Genomic DNA, 18,222 nt, shown 5'->3' with positions numbered 1-18,222 from the left:
TCACAGAGCTCTTGAGGGTAATTTACCCATCAAATGTTTTTTTGAGTTCTTGTCTGGTTTCAGTAAAATGATATAGCATTTAGGAATGAATATGCAAAATAACATTCCATATGTGGAGGCTAAAATGGCAAATATCTCCACTGCTACAGTGAATTTTCCAGGAGAACTAACATAAGCTGGTATAAAAGCAATCCAAACAGCACAGAATATGAGCATACTAAATGTAATGAATTTGGCTTCATTAAAGTTATCAGGGAGTTTCCGAGCCAGAAAAGCCAAAAAGAAACAAAGAATGGCAAGAAGTCCAATATAACCCAGCGCTGCCCAGAAACCTACAACTGATCCCACGTTACACTCTAGAATGATCTTTTCTTTGAAGTACTTAAGATTTTTAAAAGGAAAAGGGGGTGATATTGTTAACCAAAGGACACAAATAAGCACTTGTATAAGAGTAAAGGCAAAAACACTGAGTCTCTGTTGAGGAGGGCCAAACCGTTTCATGACATTACTTCCTGGAAGTGTAGCCCTGAAGGCCATTAATACCACAATTGTTTTCCCTAGAACACAGGAGATACAGAGGACAAAAGTGATGCCAAATGCTGTGTGACGCAACATACAGGACCACTCAGTGGGCCGACCAATGAAAGTAAGTGAACAGAGAAAACACAACATCAATGAAATCAGTAGCAAGAAGCTCAATTCTGAGTTGTTGGCTTTCACTATTGGGGTATTTTTATATCTGAAAAATATGACTGCAATTATCATTGTTATAAATACACCAACAACTGAAATAGTTGTGAGTAAAATTCCCATGATCTCCTCATATGACAAAAATTCTGTTTCCTTTTTAACACATCCATTGTTTTGCAGATTTGACCAGAAGTCTTGATGGCACCGCAGACATGTTACAGAATCTGTTATTGGATGTGATTATTAATAACAGAAAAATCAATGATTTATGTGTCTTGTTTTCTTTCTTTATGGAAATTGTCATAAAATTGTACCTGTAGTGTTACTGATCTCTCCCTCTGTGCATGGTATGCAGTCATAACAACATATAGGTTTTCCTTTCTTCACAGCCTTCCTAGTGCCAGGGGGGCAGCTTTCACTGCACACAGACACTGGTACCTGTGACAGAGTGTATTTGTTTGTTTGTTTTGCCATTTCCATTTACTTAGAGAAATTAAAATTCAAACCATATATATATATATACATATATATTAAATTTTTTTTGTAAGTCCACCACTTTTTCCTCACCTTTGTGGAATTATTTGCCCATATAATTGTTGCCATATTGACAGCTAAACGATTTATCCCCAGAAAAGAAGCATCATATAGTCCAACAGTAACAAATTCGTAGTGTTGTTTTCTACTTGGTTGCCAATTTATTATCTCATATTTTGCCACTGGATCACCATTTTCATCGAAGTAAACCTCTTCGTCATCTTTAGTTTTGAAATGCACCCTTCTCAGGTGCTTCAGAAACTGAAAAATAATAATAATAATAGACAAAATATTCAATATTTAAAGCAGTCATTGACTAGTGTTTGACACCACAAACAAATCTTTTAAAACTCAATACAATAGTATTTGTAATGTACATATAGTGCATATTATGAAATGTTGAACATGCTCTGTACACATTTACAACCTTAGAGAATAATGTACTTGTAGCAGTAGTAAAATAGTTGTTAAAGGATACCCACTGTCAAAGGATCAGGCTGTTTTTTTGAGGCACATTTTTCCTTGCAGCCCAGAAGGTCATGAAGTGTATGAGCCACAGCATATACTCCTTTGTACACATTGCTGAAGATGGGCATAAGGGACATGTCTGTGAATAGGTTTTGCACTTGTGACAGTTCCTCCTTGCCTGTACATGCAGTTGTGGACACTGAATTGTTCTTAGTTGAGTATTTACACTGAAACAGGGCTTCCCAGAACTCAGTAAAAATAGCACCTCCTGATGACTTCAGTGGTTTTATATCTAGAATGAATTCTTGCAGACCTGTCACTTGTGTTTTGGGTATAGCCAGACCAATTGCTCCTTGTAGAACATGGTGCTTATCCATACTGGCAATGACTGAATCAGAGATCCAGGCTTCAGTGCCTACCCACTGGTAACCAGTAATATTGTATTCAACAAATTTATGCAGCAGAACCTCCAAGTCCCAGTGAGCAAGAAACCCCACAAGAACTCGCGAAGTAGAGCCTTTAATCTGCTCAATTATCCTCATTACTTTATCTTCAGGATAGGTTCTGAAAAAAGGGAGAGAATATTCCAAACAGATACCCATTTGTTCAGCCACCTTCGTGAAAGTGGCCATCCCATTATTACCATAATCATCATCTGTTCTTATGGCTCCCACCCAGGTCCATCCAAAGTGTTTAACCAGTTCTGCCAGTGCCCTGCTCTGGTAGTGGTCACTGGCAATAGTTCGAAGAAATGAGGGATATTTTTTTTTGTCACTGAGACACTCACAGGTTGCATAATGACTGATCTATGAGAAACAATACATTTAGTCATAACACATCCAGTATATTTACATTCATTACATTAATTGCGATCTATTATTTGGTTAAAACATAGATTGCATTTGATTTTTATAACATTTTAAAATGCTATATTTTGATCAACTGTAAAATGTGATGTATAAAAACATACCAATGGAAGCTTGAATGGTCCAATACCCTTTGATATTGCCATGCATGCTGAAGAAGTTGTGTCTCCTATAATGGCTTGCACTTCAGCCTTCTTTGTGCAGGGCCCTTCAACAGACGTTTTCTCATGCCCATTCGCAAGGGCCATAGCTGCTCGAACCCCAACTGCCACTGAGCCACATGTGTCGTAGATCTTGTAGCCTAATGAGACCCCAGGTAGCAAAGTGGAACTGTTATTAATTTCTTCTATTGCGAAGAGCATGGACTGTGCATACTGGAAGTCTCTAAAATTAAGACTTGTAAAAAAAAAAAAAAAAGAAGCAAAAAAAAAATAAATATATGAATTAATCATGTAGCATAGCATTCGTATTTACAACATCTTATAACATACTGTTTTTCGGGTTTTACTTACCTGATGCATTTTAGTGGAGGTGGTGTGACAGAATATGTCAGTTGCATAACCTCCCAGCTGCTATGGAAAGAGAAAACCCCTCCAACCATGATGTCCCCGTCTTTCCATAGCTCAGGGTGTACAGGCTCTCCTTGCAGAGTACAAACAGTTTCATTAGCTTTAGAGAAAGTCATGATGGCTATTACCATTTGCAGCAGTGCAACCAGTGACTCCATTCACCCATTGAATAGATATTATCATATGTAAAATGTGTCAGCACTGACATTTCGGCAAATAGAAGGACTTTGAGGTTTTTATAGAGATCCTATAATCTTTTGGGAAATAACATATGTTACCCTCATTTGAGGAGGTGCCACATTTTGACATGAACATAATACTCTTTATGCTTGTTGTGGCCTTTGTATCTTGTTTTTTAAATGTTTTTTAAACTTTCAAAACATCCAGTTCTCTTACGAGAGGTCTCTCGAACTGCGTAAGATATCTTACGCTAGGGGAAAATCCTTTTTCCGCGAGATATTGAAGCCAAAAATTATCCTTAATTTTGTAATAATGCAAAACGCGTTGCGGCAGCATGCAGACATAGGCGAGGCAGCTCGCGCGCCTATTGGCTGCTCTGCGGCAACTGCAGCAGCCTATCGAGCGAGGCCTGGCGTGACGCCAGACCCAATCAGGGCACTTCGCGCCCGCTGCGTCACGTCCCGCCGAAATGGGCGTGGTCTAGGCCTATAAATACCGCTCGCAGGCAGCTATTAACTGATTTTTCATCCTTCAAGCGAAGCACACGCATCGCTGGAGCTGGAGAAGAAGCCGCGCCGTCTGAAAGAGAGCACCTTCAGCGGGACGAGTCACTGAAGTCGCTGGCCGCGCCGCCTTCCTTGCCTTCCTGCTGCGCTATCCGGCGTTATATCCTTTCTCTGCTACTGTGTTTATGTATGTGTGTGTGCTCGCCGCCGCGACACACACTCCCATTGCACTAAAAGAGCTGGGCGTCTTTTTGAAGACGCCCCTTTTCCTGATCACGCAGCTCTCGCGCTCGCTGACGGCGACTGCCCTCACTGCGAGCTAGTTACTGCCTATGGTGACTCTGAGGACTCACCTGGCATCCTTCTCCGAGACTGTATTGCAGTGAGCAAGCCTGTTGTAACACACGCATGCCTGCAAACAAACGCCAGCACGTTGACGCTCTCTTATAATACTCGCGCTAACTGAGTTACAATGTGTCTCCCCCTGTGGCCCAGTGGCAGACTCTCAGGTTTTTGCACGCGAGAGACCCGCGTTCGATCCCCGGGTCTACCGGCAGATAAAATTATGCCGTCAATGCTCGCTCTGTCAGTTCCCTGAAAAGGCGACTGCAGATGTGTATTTTGCAGCCAACGAGCGCGTTATACAACCCGCTCGCCTGCACCCAAACACCGTTTCTATGGTGTTCCGTGCGTCACTGGCGTAAGGAAAAAAGGGAGTTTTTCTGGTCCCGCTGCGGACGGACCGACCTCCATTTCCTATACATTTCCCATTCCCCTCTGGAATTCAGGCGACTGGAAATGTCAATATTGCAGTGAACGAGCCTGTTGTAATGCACGCAGGCCTGCAATAAACGCCAGCATGTTGACGCTCTCTGTTTCTATGGCAACTTCTCGCTCGTTCAGTTCCAGTAAATGTGACTGTTCCAGTGTATTCTGCAGTAAACAAGTCGGCGACGCAGCACGCTTGCCTGCACACAAACGCCGTTTTTACGGCTACCCAGATAAATCCCATAAGTGTGAATTTTCTGGTGTCCCGGCCACGGCCGATGGTGTTTTATGTGTAGAAAGAATGCCCACTGCCCAGTGCCCATCTCTACACACAAGCACAGCCCGTCACACAGGGCTCGCGCACATGAATCGACTCAGATCGATTGCGCTTCAAACATGGTGAATGTGCCCACTAACACCACGTTATGCATGTCTCACGGTTTCTGTAAAAACGAAACCAACGTGCATTCGCTTCACTCAAGCGAACGATGCTTTCAGTGTGATAAATGTGCCCGCTGTCCCGCGCCCACATCCACACATAGACATGACAGTTCCTACGGGAACCGCCCAGCCCTCCCCCTCGCGGTTGACCACCGCAGAGGAGTCGAGCGCGGGCAATCTGCCCGCTGTTATCAGCGCGCCCCATGCCTCAAATGTCACGAGCTTGTGTTACAGCACGCCGAAGCCTCTCCATCGCTGAGCGAGCGGAGCGCGCTTCGTATTCAACCCCTAGCTATTCATGCAGACGCATGGGCAAAGCTGCCCGGGGTTTCGAAGTGGGTGCTGGACATTATAAAAAGAGGCTATTCGCTACAGTTTCGCCGACGCCCTCGCCGCGCGCGTCGAGACCACGGTAAAAGCAGAAGTAGCACATTTACTTCGAGCCGAAGTGGCGAAACTATTGAACTAAGGGGCCATAGAGCCTCTCTCTCTCAAGTTCAGAGCGAAGGAGGACTATACAGCAGATACTTCCTGGTACCGAAAAATGACGGGGGTCTCAGACCCATACTAGATCTGAGGCAACTGAACAGAGTGCTTGTGAAGCGACAGTTCAGGATGCTCACGACAAGACAAATCCTCGTGCAGATTCGCCAAGGAGATTAGTTTGTGTCAATAGATCTGAAAGACGCGTATTTTCAAATACAGATAGCGTCACGTCACAGGCGATATTTGAGATTCGCCTTCGAGGGCCAGGCATATCAGTACACAGTCCTCCCGTTCGGTTTGTCCCTGGCACCCCGTACGTTTACGAAGTGCATGGATGCGGCACTCGCACCCCTCAGAATGAGAGGCATGCGAGTACTGAACTATTTGGACGATTGGCTGATTCTAGCGCAATCTCGCTCAGTGCTCATAGATCACACGACCGTTTTACTCGATCACCTCGAGAATTTGGGTCTCAGTGTCAATTGGGCGAAGAGCTCTCTGTCACCCAGTCAGAAGATATCTTTCCTGGGCACAGAATTGGGCTCGCTGTCCATGATAGCGCGACTATCACCACAGCGCGCGGTAGACATTCAACGCACAGCGAACTCGTTCCGCTGCGGCGCGTCTGTCCCGCTCAAGAAGTTTCAGAAGATGCTGGGTCTCATGGCCTCAGCATCATCAGTGCTCCAGCTGGGCCTGCTCCGCATGCGCCCGCTGCAGTTTGGCTGAAAGCGCGAGTCCCACGCCGAGCGTGGGCATCCGGTTTGCTTCGCCTCAGGGTCAATCAGAAGTGCGTCACAGCTCTGAAACCTTGGAGAGCGAACGACTGGTACCAGTCAGGTGTAAGCCTGGGGACTTCCTCGAGGGTGAAAGTGGTGTCCACGGACGCGTCCACCTCGGGATGGGCCAGTGGTCGGAACGGGAGAAGCTCCTGCACATAAACTGCCTCGAAATGCTGGCAGTAAACAACGCGCTGACGCGTTTTTGTCCCCAAATAAAAGGACGCCACGTCCTGGTCCGTTCGGACAACGTGTCTGTGGTGTCCTACATAAATCGCCAGGGCGGCCTCAGGTCCAGGAACCTGTACAGGCTAGCAGAACGCCTCCTGGTGTGGGCTCAGCGCAACCTGCGCTCGCTCAGAGCAGCGCACGTGCCAGGGCTCCTGAATATAGGACCAGACAGACTGTCCAGGAACAATGTTCCGGCAGGCGAATGGTCTCTACACCCACAGACAGTCCAACTGCTGTGGAAGAAATTCGGCAGAGCGGAAGTAGACCTGTTTGCGTCTCAAGAAAACGCTCACTGTCCGGAATTTTTCTCCAAGAGCAGGGACGCGCTGGCCCATGTGTGGCCCCGCCGCCCGCTCTATGCTTTTCCCCCGTCTCTCTCCTGCCTCAGGTGATAGAGTGGATCAGGGAAGAAGGATGCTCAGTATTGCTGGTAGCACCGTTCTGGGAAAACCAACCTTGGTTCCCAGTCGTGATGCAGTTAGCAAGTACTGCCCCGTGGCCAGTACCAGTGAAGAGAGACCTCCTCTCACAGGCCCACGGCTCGATCTGGCATCCTTACCCGGAATTATGGTTCCCTTCATGTCTGGGCCATCAACGGGTACATGTTGGACTCCCTAAAGGAGTATTAGACACGATCACGCAGGCTAGAGCTCCGTCTACGAGACGGCTCTACTCCTCGAAATGGTCAGTGTTTTCGGGCTGGTGCACAGCCCGTGGCGTGTCACCCACAGACTGTGGAGTGACGGAGGTGTTTTCCTTCCTACAAGAGCTGTTGGACAAGGGCAGGGCCCCCTCCACGCTCAAAGTTTATGTGGCGGCTATAGCAGCGTTCTCAGGAACAACGCTTGGCCAGTCAATAGGAAGGAACGATTTAGTCATCCGCTTCCTTAGAGGGGCTAAGAGACTGAATCCTCCCAGACCTCCCGCAGTCCCCGTATGGGACCTTTCTACGGTTCTGGAAGCCATGAAAGGTGCGCCATTCGAGCCTTTACAGTCAATTGATTTGAAACATCTGTCTTTCAAGACTGTGTTTCTGATGGCTCTCGCTTCAGTGAAGCGCATAGGGGACTTACACGCGCTCTCTGTGAGCGCGACGTGCATGGAGTTTGGGCCTAATGACTCGAAAGTTATACTCAAACCTAAGCACGGTTATGTTCCAAAATCCCTCAACACACCGTTTAGGGCGCAGGTTATCTCCCTGTCAGCCCTACCGGTCCCTGATGAGGAAAGAGACGCGGGCCTCCTTTGCCCAGTCAGGGCATTACGAGCTTATGTGTCTCGCTCGTCTGTTTTCAGACAAACGGAGCAGCTCTTTGTTTCGTTTAGCGGGCGTCCTAAGGGACTAGCCGCGTCGAAACAGAGCCTATCCAGATGGATAGTTGATGCTATAGCGCTGACATACGCTTCCAAGGGCATGCAGTGCCCGTTGGGTGTCAGAGCGCACTCCACGAGTGGCATGGCCTCTTCGTGGGCCTGGTCAAGTGGGATTGCCTTGCAAGATATTTGTACGGCGGCAGGCTGGGCCTTCCCGTCTACATTTATAAGGTTCTACAACCTAGAGGTTCCCGCCCTGCAGGCCAGGCTGCTGTCGGTCTAAGTTAACCAGTATTATCTGACCTGATGCTATCAGCTCAGAATGCTGCGTCTACTGAGCACAGCTTGATGATCGACAGTGAAAAGCAGCAGCACGAGATGTGCCTGGGCAAACTGTGTAAGACCCACATTTCCCCATCAGTTCAGGCCGTACCCCGCCCTGTCTGTATGATGAAATTCGCGTCTAAGCGACGCTGCCATATGTGGAAGAGTGCGGCTCCGCCCCTCCCTCTTCCCGGACTCCCTGTGAGTTCCCTGAGTGATTGTGCACTATATGTACCCCGGGCTTTCGCCCTTGGGTTTTTGGTGTCAGATCTCAGCATGCACGGCGTTTTGCATTGGGTCCCCTAGCGTAAGATATCTTACGCAGTACGAGAGACCTCTCGTAAGAGAACGTACTCGGTTACTAACGTAACCTCGGTTCTCTCTAGAAGAGGGAACGAGTACTGCGTATCTTGCCGTGCATGCACACGCTCTGGTTGCTTCAATGATGAAAAACCAGATAATAGCTGCCTGCGAGCGGTATTTATAGGCCTAGACCACGCCCATTTCGGCGGGACGTGACGCAGCGGGCCAGGCCTCGCTCGATAGGCTGCTGCAGTTGCCGCAGAGCAGCCAATAGGCGCGCAAGCTGCCTCGCCTATGTCTGCATGCTGCCGCAACGCGTTTTGCATTATTACAAAATTAAGGATAATTTTTGGCTTCAATATCTCGCGGAAAAAGGATTTTCCCCTAGCGTAAGATATCTTACGCAGTACTCGTTCCCTCTTCTAGAGAGAACCGAGGTTACGTTAGTAACCGAGTACGTTTTTTGGTGTATTAAGGACGTTGTTTTCTTGGTTTATGTGAACATTAGAAGAACATTCCATTCTATAATTTTGCAAATGTTATGAAAATGTTATTTTTTTTAAGTTTTATGAACGTTCAAAACATCCGATTTTTAATGTATTAAAAAAACTTTTTTTCTTGGTTCATGTGAACATTAGAGGAACATTACATTCTATCAAATTGAAAATGTTATTTCTGAATGTTTTTCTTGGTTATGCATAAATCCTTTAAACATTCCCCTGGGAACATTGCTTCTACTTTTCCATCCATTCTCCACACCACTTATCTGGTCACAGGTAAGGGAAACATCCTGGACGGATGGCCAGTATTGGCAATTTACCTATGCTGTCTTGGAACTTTGGTGGAAACCAGGTTCTCAACTCGACACTCGAACCCGTGTCGAGTCCCGAACCGGGGACCTTCTTGCTGTGAGGTGACAGTGCTACCCACTGAGCCACTGTGCTGCCCTGGTTATATTTATGTTTATATGAATTCAAGTGATAAAAAAAAAAAAGATCAAATTTCAGCAATTAATTTTCTTACAGCCGCATATATTGATTTCAAATTAACAGAATTTTTAAGTACCAAAAACTGTTAAGACACATTTTTCCAGAGTGCTTACATTATTCCAGAGTATAAAAGTTTCTAAGTGCATTCAATATTTGAATTACAAAAATAACAGTTACGACTTTACTTTAAGATTCACATTTTACTGTAGTAGTAAACTTAACTCTGCAAGAGTCTCTGTGAAGTCCAAAACATGGAATCATAAAGAGCAAAAAGCTTATATTTTCTAAACTAAAAACACAACCCCACAAGTTAAACAAGGGGAAAAAGAACACAAGCTCAAACATACAACTAGACAGCACGCAAAAAAAATCTAATAAGACAGCACAATAAAAAAATAAAACACCACAAAATTGTGTTCTGTGTATATGAGCTATTTCATACAGAGTTTCAAACATTATCATTTTACTAAATGCTTTGTGATGCTTCAGGCTGGAGAGAGACCTTAGAGTGTAACGGCTGTCTGCAGACTCTGTGAACAGAAAGACAATGAGAGAATTTAGTTCAGAATCATATGAAATTCCGTTAGAGAAGGGGAAGTTCAAAGTCCTGATTGCTTAGTGTAATGCTTTAGGTTTTAGGTTCAATCCCAGCTAAAAGGCAACGTTCATAACTTTTACTGACGTTCTTTAAAATGTATGTAAATGCCAAATCATTCTTAAAATATTTTAAAACCTGGATGTTTGAACATTCAGAAATATATTTTAAAAATGATAGAATGGAATATTTCCTAATACTGGATGCTTAAGCCCACTGGCAACTATAGTTGCCGCAGTGTATAGTTGTCATTTTCCTTTTGTAAGTATTTTTCTAGATGTTATCCATGTCTCAATGGCATGCAAGCAAACAACCAAATAAAGGATTTCAAGAAGAAAAAAAAGGTATTCACTTCCTTCCTGTCACATGAGGCTGTCAACTTCCTACCCCTACTTCCAGGAAGCATAGCGAAGGCAAACCCTCCCAAAGAAAGTTCATTTTCATGTTACTAATAAGTATTTTTTGTTGACATATATATCTACATAATCATGAAGGTGTCTAGAATCATCCAAACAAAACAAATCTTACAAGAGATCTTTAGTTTTTTATATACTTAGTCAAAAGTCCAAGCGGCAACTATAGTTGCCAGTGGGCAAATATTAAAATTTTTCAATTCAATTCAAATTTATTTGTAAAATCGCTTTTTTTTTTTTTTTATCACTTTTTTATTTATTTTCAATTTTGCCAAGATACAATAACAACAATAACTTGTGCAGTTACATTACTTCCAGTAATTGCATTAAACATAAGCAATATACACCACACATTCCTTAGCTACGAAATCCCCCCCCTCCCTCCCTCCCTCCCTCCCTCCCTCCCTCCCTCCCTCCCTTCCTTCCTCCCTCCCTCCCTCCCTCCCTCCCTCCCTTCCTCCCTTCCTCCCTCCCTTCCTTCCTCCCTTCCTCCCTCCCTCCCTTCCTCCCTCCCTCCCTCCCTTCCTCCCTCCCTCCCTCCCTCCCTCCCTCCCTCCCTCCCTCCCTCCCTCCCTCCCTCCCTCCCTCCCTCCCTTCCTTCCTCCCTCCCTTCCTTCCTTCCTCCCTCCCTTCCTTCCTCCCTCCCTCCCTCCCTCCCTCCCTCCCTTCCTTCCTCCCTTCCTTCCTCCCTCCCTTCCTCCCTCCCTTCCTTCCTCCCTCCCTCCCTTCCTCCCTCCCTCCCTCCCTCCCTCCCTCCCTCCCTCCCTCCCTCCCTCCCTCCCTCCCTCCCTTCCTCCCTTCCTCCCTCCCTCCCTCCCTCCCTTCCTCCCTCCCTTCCTTCCTCCCTCCCTTCCTCCCTCCCTTCCTCCCTCCCACTTTCCCACATCACCAACGTTTTTAGTTTGGCATTATTAATACGGGCTGATGACCACTCCAGGTAGATCACCTCGAGAAGAGCTTGAAGCCGGTGTTTTATTGATAATTGGTGCGGAGGAAGCCACCTCAGAACAACAATTTTTTTTGCTGCAGTCATGCCAGCCAACCAGAGTTTACGCCCTATCTCAGTGATCTTGAGCCTGGAGTCGTCATTTAGAAGAAGCAGCGCCTGCTCCAGCGGGAACTTCCTCCCCACCAGAACAGACATCTTATCCACAACTTTGCCCCAAAATCGTTGTACATCTGGACACTCCCATAAAACATGTATTAATGTGCCCATAGTGCCCTGACTACAAAATGTACAATAGGGGTTGGGCACTAGACCTAATAAATGTCTTTTACGTGGTGTCAAATAAGTCCTATGGCAGATTTTGTAGTGGATTAATTGGTGATTTGGGTTTTTAGAAGACCCAAATACATTATTCCACACCACCTCCCAATTAATGGTCTCTGTTCCAAGAGGTATATCCACCTCCCACGATCTATACCCAGGCAATTCTGTAGTGGTGTAAGACATGAGATTATTATAAATGAATGAGACCATTTTCTTTCGGGGTGCTCTTTCCTTGAGAGACACTATAGGATGAGTCTTTAATGCAGACCCCCAGGGAACCTTGAGTGAATTAAGAGCTGACCTCACCCTAAAGTAGAGGAATTGTGAATTTCTTGGGATACCAAAGTGGGACATTAAAACAGGAAAATCTAAAATAGAATTTTGCCCTGAGATATCTCCCAACGTCCAGATCCCATGTTGAGCCCACAGTTGAGAAATGAATGGTTTACCACCTGTCAATAAATTGGTATTGTGCCAAATAGGAGAGTGTTTATGCCATTTCAGTTTGAAGTCTACATGTTTCTCTAGATTCATCACAGTTTGTACTGTATACGAAATTATTGGTCCAAATTCTGAGTAACACTTCTTATGTTTCAGACCAGAGAAAAACACATCCTGAAGCCTTAATGGGTGTACCAGCTCCTGTTCTAACGTTTTCCAAGGTGACATTAATTCCGCATCAAGCCAGTATTTTAAAGAACGTAATATAAAGGCCCAATGATACAGCTTGAAATTCGGGCACGCCCATCCACCCTGAAATTTATCCCGTTGCAATGTTGACCATTTGATGCGCGGTTTCTTCCCATTCCAAGTAAACTTTTTAAGCATTGATTCAAGTTTTTGCCAATACCCTGTTGGAGGTGATATTGGAAGCATAGAGCTAATAAAGTTTATACGTGGAAGAATATTCATTTTGATTGTAGCCATACGGGCAGGTATGGACGATGGAAATGCTGCCCACTTCACTAGGTCATCCTCGACTTTTTTCAAAATAGATGAGTAATTATTCCTAGCTATTGCCTGGATACTGGGACTAATTTCAACACCTAAATATGTGGCCTTTTGCGCCACTGGTATACGGAATTGGATATTTAATTTCTTCAGATCCGTATTCAACAACATTAAAATTGATTTGGAGTAGTTGAGCTTGTAGCCAGAAAATGTACCAAAATGTTCAATGATTTTTAGAACATTCAGAAGGGATTGCTGTAAATCCAAAAGGTAAATAAGCGTGTCGTCCGCGTACAGAGAAACGGAGTGTAATGTGGACCCTATTTTAACTGGAGCTACTAATGTGCTTTGGCGTATGTATTGGGCTAATGGTTCGAGTGACAAATTAAAAATAGCGGGAGATGCTGGGCACCCCTGTCTGGAACCACGACATATACTGAAAAGATCAGAAAGGTGCCCAGCTGTAACAACCCTTGCAGAGGGATTAGAATATAATACTTGTATCATTTTAATAATATTTGGGCCAAATTTAAATTTTTCCAAGACATTCCACAAATATCTCCATTCCAGGCGATCAAACGCCTTTTCTGCATCAAGAAATAAAAGTCCACAGGGTAGTTCTGTCTTTTTGGTTTCAGAGATAATATGCAGGAGCCGCCGGACATTATCTGATGCCAGCCGCCCTTTAAGGAAACCAGTCTGATCTGGATTTATTAACTTCCCACTAACTCTATCAAGACGCATGGCAATAGCTTTGGAATAAATTTTTATATCTGCATTAATTAAAGAAATTGGGCGATAGCTTGAGCAATTCTGGGGGTCCTGGTTTATAGAGTATCGAAACAAGTGCCGTGTTGAGATCCCTGTGGAAGAAGCCCTTTTCTATAGCTGAATTAATAGTATCTAGCCAAAAAGGTCCTATAATATTCCATAGTTCCAGGTACAACTCCACAGGTATCCCGTCAATTCCCGGTGAGCTATTGGTTAATTTAACCGCTGTATGTAATTCCTCTAGTGTTATGGGGATATCCAGGTCCTTAGATTCATCGTCTGATAGCTCAGGTAAATTCAGGTTGTCAAAGAATGAATCAAATAAGTCCTGTGAGGATCGGTCTTCCGAAGAGTAGAGGTTCTCAAAAAATGATTTAAATGAATTATTAATGTCAGCTGTTTTGGTGGGAGACGACTTGGTTTACTACTGTCAGTGTAATATTTGTGTTTGGTGATATGCATCATGAATTCAGCCCGTTGCCTCAGCGTATTATCTAGTTCTGCCCTCACAGACCTAAGCTTTGTTGCTACCTGATTACTATAATTGTCCTTAAGCTCCCTCTCTAATTTACAGCAAGCCTGTTCCATTTGAGTAATCTTTTGGGTTCTGCTCCGTTTAAGATAGGATGAAAAACCAATTGCATTTTGGCGCAGAAAGCCTTTGATTGCTGACCAAACAACCGCTTTGTCTGAAACTGAGTCTTTGTTAATATTAATAAATTCCACTAGTTTGGGCTTAACTTGTGCAAGGTATTTTTCGTTTCTCAACAGGGTTGTATTAAATCTCCACCTGGACGATTTACCTTGTAAAAAGTCAAAATTGAATAAAGTCATAATTGCATTATGGTCAGAGATAATACGAGGTAAGAAAACCATCTTATCTATTGTTGGAATCAAGTCTGGTGTGGATACAATGTAATCTATTCTTGAGAACATCTTATGATGAGGTGAGAAATAAGTAGGCTGTAGGGTTCTGAAGCCTCCAAATATCAACCAAGTTTATATCCTTGACAAAGTTCTTTAAAGCCTCAGAGGATAAAGCTTGTGCACGTGTAATGGATGGATTAGACCTATCTAAATTGCAGTCAAAGAACGTATTCATATCCGATCCTATAATAAGTGAGTAATTAGAGAGACTCAGCAACTCTTTGGTCAGCCAAGGAAAATAGGACGAGTCAAAAATCGTGGGGGCATAAATGCTTACAAAAGCTATTTTTTTTATTCTGAATAGAGACCCCACAGTAAGCCAATCTCCCTGAATTGTTAGAGAACTCTGTAAGTGCTCGGTAAGCTACTTAGCTACTCACTAAGTGGGACGCCCCCTGCCAATGTGTTCCCATTTGTATTTTACCTTATTCCTCACTTTGAAGAGGCACTGTAAAGTGCAACATTATTTTGGTTTAATATTATTGCTAATTTTTTTATATATTTTTTTATATTATTCTACGTCCGTTCCCTTTTTTTTTTTTTTTGTATGTGTTTACATTATATCGCTCCCACCATATATTAATGGATTATATTGATTTTGGTGTTACATGTTAAGATTTAATGCTCGGATAGCTCTCCCAGGGAGAGTAGATAAGTCGAGGATAGTACCAAGGAAGTCAAGTGTTTATCACAAGGGGGTGGGGGGTTTGGGGTTCACACAGAATATTTTTATTCTTCATTTTATATCAGGATCACAATGTATTTTGATTAGAGGTTACCAGGATGACTAATTACATTGTACTGTCCCTCAATGTTAGAGGGTTAAATTCACCATTTAAGCGAACAAAAGTCTTAGATTTCCTGAGAAGGAAACATGTTGATGTGGCTCTCTTATCTGAAACACATTTACAACCAGCTTATGTCCGTTGTATGCAGAATAACCATTACAAAGTGGTGGCGTCCTCGGGGGATGGTTCTAAGACTAAAGGGGTTATGGTATTACTGAAAAGCAAACTTAATTTGGTAATTGAGAAGATTAACTCTAACAATTTGTATAGCGCTTTTCACAATACATATTGTTTCAAAGCAGCTTTACAGAAAGTGCATTTCAGAAATGTACATAGAAAAATACAGTTAGTTAATCATGTATTAATTTAGGGCATAACATATCGCCAGCGTCGAGTCGTCTTTTCACAGGCGTCGAGTCATCTCTTCACAGGCGTTGAGTCGTCTCTATAGTCTCAAATACCTTGTAAGTACATATATCATGGTAAAATTGGGTGTTATTTTTAATTAACTATGTTAATATGTTAATAAATTAAGGTTATTGGTCTTGTTTAGTGCATAAACATAACTTAACCCTTTAAATGACATCTCTACTCTGTATGCACTGTTATTTTTATTATTTGCCATTTTGTTATTTGTTTTTTTTGTTTGTTATATAGATATCATTTTTTCTTCATTCTATTTATTTGTATTTATTTGTTTTCATTTAACTTTTTGATGCACAATGCCCTGTTATGGCTGCACTTTGGTCTGCACTATGTTCCACCACTTTAAGACAAATGGATTTGTTGTTTGTTGTGTTTCGTATTCAAGAGATTATAAGATAGATGCAGCTTTTTTGGGTTCGCATCAAATGTTCTTAGACTTTTATACATAATAAATTTGTTTATGAATAAAGATTGATCTGTTGAAAGCAGTTATTTTGAGATAGATGCCAAATGTTCTCCTCCTATTCATATTTGACATTGAGGGGGTGCATACAACATATTTGCCCACCGGCAACTATAGTTGCCGTACATTCAAATACTATTTTCAAAAAAATATATAAAAAAACCTGGGGAAAATAAATGCAGAACATGTTCACATAGGACACTATAGGGCTGTGCCAGTAAGTCGAAGGTGTACTCTTCCATCATGTTTCACAGAATACCAATGGAAAACAAGGAACGAAACAATCAATGGTTGACTGCTCTGAACATAGATCTCAAAACACTGGTAGAATCAATCAAGAAATGCCGTGTTTGCTCAAAGTATTTTGGACCAGATGACTATTTGGAAAACATGGACAGTACGGTACGGCGTCTAAAGGATACGGCCATCCCAACAATCTTCAGAGTACAGATAGGTCCAAGTGTATCATCATCACCCATGGCTGTAAGTATAACATTATTATATTTAGTTAGCTTGAATGACCAGATTGAAAAAGCACTGCTGTTTTCTTTAGCTACCTGTGAAATGCAATCACTGAGGGCTAGGTTTGCTGTACCATTTGGCTTATACAGTATATAACGTTAGTAGTTTTGTAGTAGAGTTCTGGTGAGGTAGTGTATAGTTTGATTAAAAGAAACTATAGTTTATCTACAGTTTCTGTGGTACAAAATACTAGTTCTACCAGAAAGACTCGGGAGAATAGATATTGTAACAATCATGCATTTATTAGTGACCCAGCAAGCAATATATGCGATAAAGTATTTGGCGTAGGCCCCGTCCGTAACTCGCAATCCGAGGGTACGGATTCAGCATTTCCTGCCTGAAGATGAAGGCAGGGGCGCAGCCGACCCCCGTGAGGTATTGGAAGGGACCGTCCTGGTGGTGCTGGGGAGGTTGGAGGGGAAGGGACCATCCTGCGGTGGTAGAGAAGATGGAGGGAAGAAGCTATCTTGTTGGTGGAGGGAAGAAACCATCTTGGTGGTGGTGGGGTGGATGGTGGTGAGTGAAAGCATTCAGCATGTGCGAACTCAGACAAGTGTAAGTACGGGTCCTTTATACTTCTAGTATTCGAACATGATTGGATAGATGAGAAGGTAATAAGTGACGCAACAATTGAGTCTTCCCGGCAGAACTTACGCTAAAGCTTTCATTGATGTTACGTTCTGTGCCGAGGCTTCGGGGAGTGTGTCGAAAAATCATCTCATGATTTTGATGACGTCCAAAGCCTCGTTTGGCCTGACTAGTTCAGGAAGCGGTTCAAATCTTGTAAATTCCCAGTACCCTGCCCTGTTTAATTTTAGACTAATAATATTGCCCCTCCTGCCTATTATGAGCAAAGACTTGATTTACATACATTTGATAGCCCCATTCATTTCAAGCCAAAACGTTTATTACACCGTTATGTTATATTATATGCTACATTTTTAGCATGCATTTCAAAGGCATTGCCACCATGGAATAACCTTTTTTTTCTGTCAATTATCAATCAGGGTGAGCTTGATGTACAGCAGGATCTACCTGAACATGAGGATTCCTTCAGCCTTTTTGCTGGTGTACCACAGTCAACCCCTCAGAAATCCAGACCTGTAAAAGAACTTCCAGCGGAGTTCAAAGCTCCGTTACCGTTGCAGCTGACTAGTCCTGCACAGACAGTGACGTGCACTAAGCCATTTGCTGCCCTGGCCCCCACATTGACACAACTGGTAGGACAAATAAGCTTTTATTTGAAATCTCTAATTTATAGGACACCGCATCTTCGTCCAGTGTCATGGCTGTGTGCAGTCCAGGGAAAAGTTTAATCTTTGATGTGAGTGGCCAAGTTATATGTCTGCTATCTATAATCCATGATGGAAATATTAGTAGTTTTTTCATCGTTCTGCTGACACTTATCTATAGTATTATGAAATGCAATCATAGAACAGTCAGATAATTGTTTATTCAAATCATTTTCATGTGAGAACACGAGTACTGGCTTGCAAATTTGAGAAGAAAAACTAAATATTTCAATGTTGAATTGTCAATAACAGGAAACACACACATCATCTGTAATGGACATCAGTTCAACATCAGCCTTGGACATCAGCATGTGTTCATAGCCTGCTGCCGTATCTGGACTTTACTTAAGTAGAAT

The 18,222-nt window shown here is 43.3% G+C and overlaps 1 protein-coding gene across 1 annotated transcript; it reads right to left on the bottom strand.

Annotated features, from left to right (window-relative positions):
* Window positions 1–3,285, bottom strand: LOC309508345 (extracellular calcium-sensing receptor-like; the record flags this gene model as incomplete). Its single annotated transcript, XM_082182936.1, has 6 exons — window positions 1–914; window positions 1,005–1,128; window positions 1,258–1,485; window positions 1,707–2,498; window positions 2,663–2,954; window positions 3,071–3,285. The coding sequence occupies 6 exons, from the start codon at window positions 3,283–3,285 to the stop codon at window positions 1–3; spliced, it is 2,565 nt and encodes an 854-aa protein (XP_082039062.1).
* Window positions 3,286–18,222: the final 14,937 nt, after the last annotated feature.

This window comes from Leuciscus leuciscus, assembly GCF_965113295.1.
Source record: "Leuciscus leuciscus genome assembly, chromosome: 10".
NCBI classification, from domain to species: Eukaryota; Metazoa; Chordata; class Actinopteri; order Cypriniformes; family Leuciscidae; genus Leuciscus; species Leuciscus leuciscus.
Note: the sequence above shows the minus strand (reverse complement) of the source record. Positions and strands in the feature narration are given on the sequence as shown.